General features: G+C 34.1%; 1 protein-coding gene and 4 non-coding genes across 5 annotated transcripts; 1 reads left to right on the top strand and 4 right to left on the bottom strand.

The window, feature by feature from the left end:
- Positions 1–5216: 5216 nt before the first annotated feature.
- Positions 5217–6548, top strand: LOC145570762 (peroxidase 60-like). The gene is made up of 4 exons (XM_081629905.1): positions 5217–5438; positions 5539–5718; positions 5847–6012; positions 6130–6548. Exons 1-4 carry the CDS (start codon positions 5217–5219, stop codon positions 6546–6548), a joined length of 987 nt encoding a protein of 328 aa, XP_081486031.1.
- Positions 6549–6847: 299 nt separating this feature from the next.
- LOC145573590 (small nucleolar RNA snoR114) lies at positions 6848–6936 on the bottom strand. Its single transcript, XR_014097574.1, has one exon. It is a non-coding gene; the product is annotated as a small nucleolar RNA snoR114 (small nucleolar RNA).
- Positions 6937–6943: 7 nt separating this feature from the next.
- Positions 6944–7014, bottom strand: TRNAG-GCC (transfer RNA glycine (anticodon GCC)). Its single transcript has one exon. It is a non-coding gene; the product is annotated as a tRNA-Gly (tRNA).
- A 1224-nt stretch (positions 7015–8238) lies between these two features.
- On the bottom strand, positions 8239–8327 carry LOC145573592 (small nucleolar RNA snoR114). Its single transcript, XR_014097576.1, has one exon. It is a non-coding gene; the product is annotated as a small nucleolar RNA snoR114 (small nucleolar RNA).
- Positions 8328–8334: 7 nt separating this feature from the next.
- On the bottom strand, positions 8335–8405 carry TRNAG-GCC (transfer RNA glycine (anticodon GCC)). Its single transcript has one exon. It is a non-coding gene; the product is annotated as a tRNA-Gly (tRNA).
- Positions 8406–10577: the final 2172 nt, after the last annotated feature.

The following is a 10577-nucleotide window of genomic DNA, read 5'->3' as shown; positions in this document are numbered from 1 at the left end:
CATGTATAATAAGGACTGTTATTTGGATTGTCTGTTGCTGCTGCTTTCTTCTTAGGTTGTTGTTGTCTGCTCCCTTTATAAGTTAATGCCTCCTACTGCCTTCTGTTGGAATTAGTATTTGAAGTCTTGAACAGAAAGTTGTTGCTATTGATTTTGAACAAAAATGCGGCTACTTAATTGTTGTAATGAACTCTTAGTGTTGCCTTTTAGTTGTACTACTTATTTTGAAAAATTTAATTTGACTTGATGTTAAAAAATTTATGTTAATCATGACTACCGTTTTATATTATCTTTACTAGTTTATTAGATGTTATAAATCAACTTATTTTAATTCGGATTTTCGGATCGGATCCAAAATAACCGAATTTTAATTCGGATTGGATTAGAAGAGTAATTCGGATCGGATCGGATTGAAAAATGAAAACCGAATTATAATTCGGATTAGATTGGATTTGGCCTAAATCCAAACCGAAAACCGAATGGACACCCCTACCCAAAATTACTATTTCAAGTCTAAACACCCAAAATCGGAATACTTTTGGGAATAAAATAATCACCAAACTGAGGATATGATAAGAGATAATCTAATTTTGATTTATTTATTTTTTTTTTTTTTTTTTTTTATCTTCGAACAAATATGATAAAATTGAGTTTGTTCGATAATACCTAAGGAGTAAGGAGTATATGTTGAGGTTATTTTCTAAAAGAGGGATTGAGATAAGAATAATAGCTTTTGCAAGTTAAAGTATATCACAAGCCCAAAAATACATCGTTTAATTTAAAGGTAAAATCGCTACTTCATATTGCTACCTTTACCTTTAAATGAAGGCTGATATACAAAGTTTGTATATCAGTCTTATTAACCGAAGGCTCGCTCCACTGCAAGCATCTCATGCACAAAACCGAGGGGAAGACAAAGAAGGAGAAAGTGAGTTCTCCAATCTCCATAGAAGCTGTCCGTTTTTGCCATTCGTTCTAGATCCAAATGGAAGTCGTTCAATGCCAAATTTTGACACAAAGTTCTTGTCATCCTATGCTACATATTTTATGGTTGAATTATCATTTTGTGCTCTAAATGTTGGCAATCTCTATTTAGCCCTAATTCCTCTCCATGGCTAAATTTATCCACTTATTAGTGATGTATATAAAGAATGGTTTGTTCCAAACATGTTGTTTGATGTTACAAAGCCTCTAACATTGCTTAGAAAGGATAATTTGACGTACCCATCAATTATTATTAATAGTGGAAGGGCTTGGTGTCGACTTACAATTTTTTTATTTTTTATTTTTTAATTTAGGTTTCCACATGTATCTTGGTGTGCTTTAGGCTATTTTGAATTGCTGCCTGTTGTCCATATCGTGTTTGCTCAAGTTTGATAGTGTTTGCCCATTCTAAAACACACTAGGGAAACTAAAATTATTGTGCTTCACTCGTAATTGTGAATTTTGTGTGCATCTTTCCCAACAATATAAAAATGAATGTATCTTGGATGTACCTTTTGGCATATAATGACTCTCAATACCTTTTAACAGTTGGGCCTAGTCCTAGCTAGTGGACTTCTTTTGGGATATGTGGCCCAAAAGGGTCTGCAATTGACTTTCCTAGATTGGATTAAGCCAATATTGACTTGGACCCCTCAATATCTTTACATGAATTTGGACCGTTTGCACGCCTAATTAGGCAATCTATTTGGACCTGCAAATGTGTCTTTGGCAAAATTGCAGCTAATTTATGGCCTGTTTTTTTCATCTTAATTTCAATTCAGTTCAATTCAGCATCAATCAGTTCAGTTCAGTTTTTAATTTTCTTTTTTCATTAAATATTCATTTTTAGCTCTATTCAGTTCAGTTCAGTTCAAATTCAGTTTCAATCAGTTTAATTCAGTTTAGCTCAGCGCAGTTCAGTAAATAAGAACATGTCCTTATTCTTTTTACTTGTACTTTTTACGGTTAATTACTTACAAATCTACTTTGTATTATTCATCTCACAATTATGAGGTTATAACTTAGAGATTAGAGATGGTGATTAATTACCCTTCCCCTTTTCTTAATGGGCTTGCCTGTGAACCGGACCGAGTTGGCAAGTAAGAGGCTCTGATTTAGTAAAGCGCTTTCTCCTTATTTATTACTCCGTAAAATAGAAATAAAAAAATATTAATGACATGAAAAGCAGTAAAAAAGACGAAAACTACTACATCCGTCGACGGAATGTGGAGAAGAAGCCACGTTACATTTGATCAAATCTATATGCATGAAAAACACGTCACCTTTAAGAAAAGTTCATTCCACGTGTCAGTATGATTAGTAGCAACAAAAATATAAAAATCTTATTTAAAATTATCCTAAACACTAATCCACCACGATCTAGCTCATCATTGTGTATTGAGCAGATAAAATACCGAACAAAAATTAGTTTGTTAAATTCATACGAGTAATAATTTATTAAATTATGTTTGTAGTTCTTGTAGTTAAATTTGGATAATCATGGCCAAAGTATCAACTTGGAGAATAATTATGATAGCAATGGTACTATGTTTTGTATTCTATTATCTCACAAATTCTCCATTACAAGAAAAATTAGGACAGTTGCATTGTTTTACTAGTCGAGGAAGCCATTACTGGAACAAGTTTAACCTGCCTCCGATTCCGGAACGATTCTACCTCTTTTGGCCGTCTTCTCAGCATATCGAGTAAGTCCCTTACTTTGCATCGTCTTTTATGGTTTACATGTTGTAGATGAAATTTAATCTCAAGTCTTGAGTACAGTTACAGTGATTATTTAAGCTTTTACGGAGTACCAACTAAGTGCTTGTTTAGTTGAATGTACATATATATAGGAATTAGTATTTCTTAGGAAGTTGGTTTCACGTGTATTTGAATTAATTGCATATTTATTTAGTTTACTTTGAGAAGTTTATGGCATTGGTAGTGAACTACATGAATCTGTTTATTTTTGTTTAATTGATTTGTTGGTGTTTTTCTTTCAACTTTTTTGCATTCGTTATAACAATAACTAAAGCATTTTTTTGTGATATTTTGCCAAAAAATGACGCTAATAAGAGCATCATGCCATGTAAAATTAGAAGCTACATACTCTCATTTATAGCTTAGCTAATTTGTATCTCAATGCTTAACTAGCTTTCACCAAAATAATTTCTCATTCAACTAAAAACTCAAAAATGATTCTACCTCCGTTAATTTTGAGTTGCAACAAAGGAATATTTTATGTCTCACAAATAATACTCATTTGTTGGAATTGTTGTAACTAAAAATAACGGAGATAGTATTTAAGCCCGTGACATGACAATATTGGGACTAATTTCTCATTTCAACTATAATAGTTAGATCGTGACCGTGTGACATGACGAAGGAGATTTTGATCACATACAAACCTAACAAGGATTTATTTTAAGACGGTTAGTGATAGTATGGGTATCTCACTAACTAATTCATTATATGGGCAATTAGTAGTCCTGATCCAGTTCACATGTGAGTTATTTTTCCTAAACAATCATTAGGTAAATTATTTATAGTTTCATAATGTTTGTTGTTTAGGAGAAATGATGATCTAGGGCTCCCTTTAGTTGAAGCTAATATAGCAGATGAAAGGGAAAAGAACAAGGTATTAGAAGCAGCTGAGGAGAGTTTAGAAAAAACAAAAATGATGATGGAGGATTCTGCTAAAACCGCGGCGGAGATGGTTGGCGAGGTGGTGCACAAGACTGCGGACATCATGAAGGAGACCTTCTCTCATCACCATCACCGGGATGAACTTTAATTCAAACCATAATTTTAAGCATTTTTTAATCTTAATTTTTAAATTTTTTTTTAATATTATACTATGCCTTTTTGATCGATATGTTACATGGACTATAGAGTTTGTTTTATATTATAGGATGCTTAATTAGAGTGCTAATCAAATGTACTTTGTGTATGTTGTTCTCTTGCAAGCAAATCGAAGCCTTGAACTTAATTAGCTTAGGTCAAAACTTAACCAAAGTCTCTACTCGATAAACTCAATGTTCTTTTGTTAACATGATATACCTGGATGTTAATTAGCTCGGTTATAGTAATATCCGACCGTGTGGCCCTCAAAAAAATCACAGAAACGCGTGGAATTATTTAAATTTGATAGGATGTTTAATTTTTGTATTAAAATAACCTTTTGTGCGTGAGATGAGAATATAATTGAATCACATACAAACTCAATAAAAATTTTATATTAAGTGATAATCAATGTAGAGGGCACCAGACCGGGGTTAGTAGCTTATCAAATTCTACGAGTATATAAATCAGTATAAATATGAAGTGCTTTGTAATACGCGTGTAGTACATAACTTGCCTTTCAATACATATAAAAAGAACATGTACGATATCAATTGATGATATATACCCTTAATATAATGTGTATGTGTTATCAATTTTGGCAACTTAATGGCATGATGGAACGGCCCGACGTTATCGGCCCATGGGCCAAATGTGAATCTTTGATTAGAAAAACATAAAATTCAAATTATGGAAGACATCCATAATAACAGATCATAAATGTTGGGTTTGAAACATTCAAAGTTCAATTTAAACTAATAATTGCTTGATGCTTCATCTAATCATCTTCGTGTACCTACCATTTTGCTAGCGTGACATAAAAACCATATAATATACGTACATAAAAACAAAGTCGCATCAATTTGTCGCAATTGCATGTGCCTTAAACCTCCCACCTCCACCAATTTGTAAATAAGTAATCTAGGATTATAATTTGACTTGTAATTAATTAGCTTCATATATTATTAATCCAAGTCAATAAACTCGTATAGTCAATAAGCATGTCTGTTAAATTATATGGTATGTGTGCCAATCATATGATTGGCATAATGTTGATTGTAAGCCAAAAAAACAATCTTTATGAAGATAATTTAGCCAAATTAAAGCCATAATCATAGCATAATGAGGCTATTAAATATTAATTTCTTCACGTAGACATAACGTTCATGACATGCAAATGTATGATTGCAATTATAAGCAACAAATAATACACCCTAACATGCAAGTTAACTAGTAAGTCTAGTTGTTAATTCATTATCCTTTAATTTAAACAACATTAGGTTCACTATATATATAAAGGAGAGTTTCTTAGCAATTCTCATCATCACTTAGCTTGAACATAATTAATTAAGTACTTAGCATTCGTTAAACAAGCTAGCTAGTTCGAGAAAATGAGGTGTACCTCTCCTTCGGTAGCCTTAGCCCTAGGGCTCGTTCTAGTAACTCTTGTTAGCCAATGTTATGGTCAATTGTCTATCGGATACTATAAGGATAAATGTTGGGGTCACAACATTGAAGAAATAATTTTCAGTGCAGTTAAGGCTGAATTCGTTAAGGATCCAACTATTGTTGCTGGTCTCATTCGATTACAGTTTCATGATTGCATTGTCAGGGTAAGTAAGACTAATATTGAACTACGAGTTCGTAGATGTTATCATTTTAGTATTATTAACTAATACTTATGTCTTGGTATTGATTATCTGTTAAATTTAGGGATGTGATGCATCAGTCCTACTTGATGGCCCAAAATCGGAGAAAACTGCAAATCCAAACTCAAGCCTTAGGGGTTTTAATGTTGTGGATGCTGCAAAGACAGCCGTAGAGAAAGTTTGTCCTGGAGTTGTCTCTTGTGCTGATGTACTTAATATTGCTGCTAGAAGTGCTGTCTTTTTGGTGAGTTGCATCTTTTCATAAACTCAATTTGATCATTTGGTATACTCACAAATTTGTACAATAACTTGGTATTTAGTACAAGTATGTAGTTGATATACATCTCAAACTAATCAAAAGTTGCAATGTAGGCTGGAGGTAAATGGTATTATGTAGAAACAGGACGACGAGATGGTGTTGTTTCACAAGTAGAAGAAGCTCTTGCTAATCTCCCATCAGAGAACTTGCCAGTGCGCGACGCTGTCCTTCTATTTGCTTCAAGAGGACTTAGCAAGGAAGACTTTGTTGTTCTTCTAGGTAAGCATTATTAACTTCACCTAAAAATAAACGTAAAATTGTTACATTTTATGGACATTGTGTTATTTTAATTTATATATAGACTGTACAATTAAACTTATAATGTCGATCATACAGGTGGACATACCGTTGGATTTACACACTGTGAAAAATTTGACCACCGTCTATACAATTTCCACAACACCGGTAAGCCAGACCCTAGGATGCATACCGGTATGCTATATGCATTGAAGAAAATGTGTCCAAAAGACGGTAGTGGTGCTGACAACAAGGTTTACTTTGAGTACAATCCGAAAAAACACTATCACTTTGACAATGGCTACTATAAGCAACTATTAGTAAACCAAGGAAAGCTTGAGATTGATGCAAACATAGGAAGGTCTCCACTTACTAACAGTATTGTGAAAAAATTGGCCTATTCCCCTGATTATTTCGTCAATAGATTTGGCTCTGCAATGGTTAACTTGGGAAGAGTTGGCGTTCTTACTGGAAATCAAGGAGAGATTAGAAGATCTTGCCGTGCTGTTAATCACTAAAGGGATTAATCATTTTGTACTCGTAAATTGTTCAACTATGTATGACTTTGGTTTTTTTTTAACTGATGTATTAATAAAGTTTTGCTTTCTTGAGGCATAATTCTGTAATAGCTTCAGAATTTGATTTATAACTAATCATTTTAGTAGCATGTTTTGTGTATGATACAAATGTTAAGCGCGTTCTGTTCTATGTACTACCTCATGAATTGATTCTTCTTCGTTTCATTTCACAATCACGGTGTCCTTGTTATAGCAGCTAATGAGCTGTGACAAATAAAAATGAAGGATAAAAAAGTGTCAAGCTCAGCTGCACAGTTTGATTCTTCAGGTGATCTGAAGATAGTGGCGAACCCTTGTGCCACAGTATGTGCAATTTTCATCACAGCTTGTGTTTATGCACCAGCCGGGAATCGAACCCGGGTCTGTACCGTGGCAGGGTACTATTCTACCACTAGACCACTGGTGCTTGTCGAATATTTGTTAACTTTTTTTATAGATAGTATGTGTCCACAAAGTTTTTTCTTTTTCTAACTTTGGCCAATGATTATACTTTTATCTTTTCAATGTACTTCATTCAGTTCCTCCTTCCATTCCTTAATTATCGTGAAAAAACACAAACAAATAATATATTATGGGATAGAGGGAGTATCAATTTATGATAGAGAGCAAATAATATCAGTAATTACTTGAATTTTATAGTTAATAATGTGAAATTGTGAATTGAATTGGAAGATTTTGATGAGAAATTGATGAACTCTAGATGGTTCGTTAGGTGATTAGTGATTCGGGTAATTTTTGAGAGGGTAATGTTAGTTCTCATGATATATCCTCCACCTAAGAACATAGAGGTCTACATTGAAGCTATAGACCATCTTATCTTCCTATTGACACTTCACAATATGTTGTGTTTTCTTCCCTTTTGTTGCGTAACCCGATCCTCAAATTCATGATTAACATTTTAAATTATGATGTGGAGTTTTTTTCTTCTATGATTGATCTAAGGATTAATGTTTAATTTAAGAAGTTTTCCAGTTAGCACCTTTAAAAACCAGAGTTGAAGTTTACCACTTATTATTTCTGCATAAGTAGCACACAGCTTTTCAAATAATAACAGCTTAAACCTCTTCAGTATGCTTCTTAGTGAGGGTTCAAGGGTGTGCCATATTGAATACTTTTACTACTTTCCTGTCCATTTATAGCATCGAGTTAGTTCCTGAATTTATACTTAATGTTCTCCTGAATTGCCTGAAAAATCGCATCTTAGGATTCTTATCATTAGGGAGATTACCTTGTCTAAAAGACAGCCTTTAATACTCATTTATTTATTGCATCATTTGCATGTAACAGAATGATATGAAGCTGTCATATTAACTCAAGATGCTGCAAAGATGGACTCAATTAACCATTTAGCTGGACTAAGGTTTCTAATGCTCTCTAAGAAAACGAGGTTCAGGTGGCTAACTGGCTACCAAACAGCAGCAACTCCCTGCACACCTTAATTCTTTGAGGCTACACCTCACTCGCTTCCCTGAGCACGCCCATAAAGACTGCACCAGCCAAAATTACTATCCCGCGCACTGACTCCTAGCCCCTCATATCATCAGGAATTAGCTGTGCTCGGCAATCTGCATTGGCTATAGCTTGATCTCAAACTTCTACTGTTTCTAATGCAAGAAACAAAAAAATAACAAAGCTCAGCTGCACAATTTGCTTCTTCAGGTGTTCTGAAGAGAGTGGCGAACCCTTGGGCCACATTATGTGCATTTTTCATCACAGCTAGGTTTTGTGCACCAGCCGGGAATCGAACCCGGGTCTGTACCGTGGCAGGGTACTATTCTACCACTAGACCACTGGTGCTTGTTTGATGTTTGTTAGCTATTTTTGTACTTATAGTATGACCACTTTATTGTTTGGAATAACATATACAAGTAGCAAACATCATTTCCTTAATCACTTAATAGATTTTTTGAGTGGAACTTTTGCAGTTTAAATAAATTTATCTAGATAATTTATGTTACCATTGCAACTCATATATTCATATGCTGTGTTTTCTGCCCTTCCATTGCACATTGTGGTCCTAATATTCATGATTAACATATAGATTACAGTATAATTTGGAAAGTTTATTCTATTGTTGGTCATAGAATATAATGTTTAATTTAGGAAGTTTTTAGGTTAGCATCTCAGTTTCGCTTCTACTAAAACAAGAGTTGAAGTTTACCACGAGTTTTCCACAAATTCCTGCATTAGTTGCTCATAGCATTTCCAGCTTTGCAATGCAACATCTTGAACATTTTCTGGTATGGTCCATAGTGAGGCTTTGTGGAGGTGCAATAATGGTTGTTTTACTCCTCTAGTCCTGCACATTTTTGGCATCAAGTTAGTTCCTGTATCTATGGCTTATATTGAATATATTCTACAGAAATGCCTGAAATATTGCATCTTATCAGATGCTGCAAAGATGGACTCAATTAACCAAGTAACAGGGCCGCTTCTGCATTAGTGATTTCGGTTAGTAGTACCGAACTCCTTGACCAGCAGGCTGCACCTCACTCTCTCCCTGAGCGCTGCCAAAATGGACTCTGCACCAGCTAGAATTTCAGCTGTGCGCTGCACCCTTCCAACACAGAAAACAGAATTTCGGTCATTCGACATCGACCATGCCAGCATTGCAACCCTCTTCATCTCTATCAATCTACCATCACAGTGCAACTCTATCAACACCAGTCCAAAATGGCACTACTAAAACGCAATTTCTTCACAGCAAGTAAATCAGACAATATTTTCATAGAAATTTTTGCCAAATGCAACAATTACACAAGATTACCAAGGAAAAAATCAAAATATTATACACACAAAAGAATCAAACAATATAGTGTAATACATAAAATTAATTTCCAATATAAATTTGTCAAATTCCAATTACATTACAATATTACATTCACAAATGAATAGTTGATTACACACAAAAATCAATAATCCCCTATAAAAAAACAAAATTTACAACCCCATTTTCTCAATTACATATAAGAACAATCCCTTGTACTATTACAAAAGAATTCACTCAAAATCTCAAAGCAAACCACAAAGAACAGAAAACCCTAAAACAATAAGCCAAATCAAATGAACCAACAGAAAAGCTTGACCCGATCCACCACTTTCAACTTCACAATACCCAGATTTTACGACCCGAGTACCCGCACAATGAGCATCAGCGCAACCGCACCAGTAAGTTACACCATTTTCGCCGCAAACCGGGTCGGGTCGAAAACATTTAATCGGGCAAGATTTTCCAGAAGATTCTTCAATCGAGCATAAACTAGAATCACTGACGAAATTATTGGTGGGTAATTGAATGATAGAAGATTGGGTATCGGATTTTACGATTTGGGTGAAGGAGATGAAGAGGATAGAGAGAATTAGGAATGATAAATTGGGAATTTGAGGTAACATTTTATTGGGGTGGGTTTAATTTTGAAAGTTAGGGTTTGAGAACCCCCAATTTCATTACCCTAGAATTTTGGGAATTGGGGGAAAATCAGAGTTTCGGGATATTGGGGAAGAACAGGAAAGAGAAATTGATTTTATTTTAGTTTTATCTGGAAATGGTGAAAGAGGAAATTGTTGTTGAATTACAAGTCTTTCATTGTTATTACGACTTTACGAGTACTGCCAGTTCGCCCCATACCCGCATAGGCCGCATTCATATATTTTTACCAAAGAATAAAAGTAAATTAAAAGTGATGCTCTAAAAAATATCATTTAAATAAAAATGATCAATATAAATATTAAGAGAGTAGTATAAGAAAATTGTTCTCTAAACCTTAATCAAGACTTAAATTTGCTCTAAATTAACACTTTATCATGCAGAATTGAATCTATTGTATTACAAAAGTTTGTTTGAGTTCAAGTTCCCCGTATTAATGATTAATTTAGCTCTCGTGTAAATCCTTCAAGAGGAATGTACTCTAAAATATACTTGAGTTGCCTTCTTAGCAATAATTTGATGATTATGTTTGCCAACATATA

The sequence above is a fragment of the Chenopodium album genome, chromosome 12, assembly GCF_948465745.1.
Source record: "Chenopodium album chromosome 12, dcCheAlbu1.1, whole genome shotgun sequence".
In the NCBI taxonomy this organism is placed as follows: domain Eukaryota; kingdom Viridiplantae; phylum Streptophyta; class Magnoliopsida; order Caryophyllales; family Amaranthaceae; genus Chenopodium; species Chenopodium album.
This window is presented reverse-complemented; position numbering and strand designations above follow the sequence as displayed.

Excerpts from the sequence above, each read along its gene's own strand:
- LOC145570762 (XM_081629905.1), top strand. The coding sequence starts at position 5,217 with ATGAGGTGTACCTCTCCTTCGGTAGCCTTAGCCCTAGGGCTCGTTCTA. Across the intron at positions 5,439-5,538 it reads TTCATGATTGCATTGTCAGG|GGATGTGATGCATCAGTCCT; the intron begins GTAAGTAAGACT and ends TGTTAAATTTAG. Across the intron at positions 5,719-5,846 it reads CTAGAAGTGCTGTCTTTTTG|GCTGGAGGTAAATGGTATTA; the intron begins GTGAGTTGCATC and ends GTTGCAATGTAG.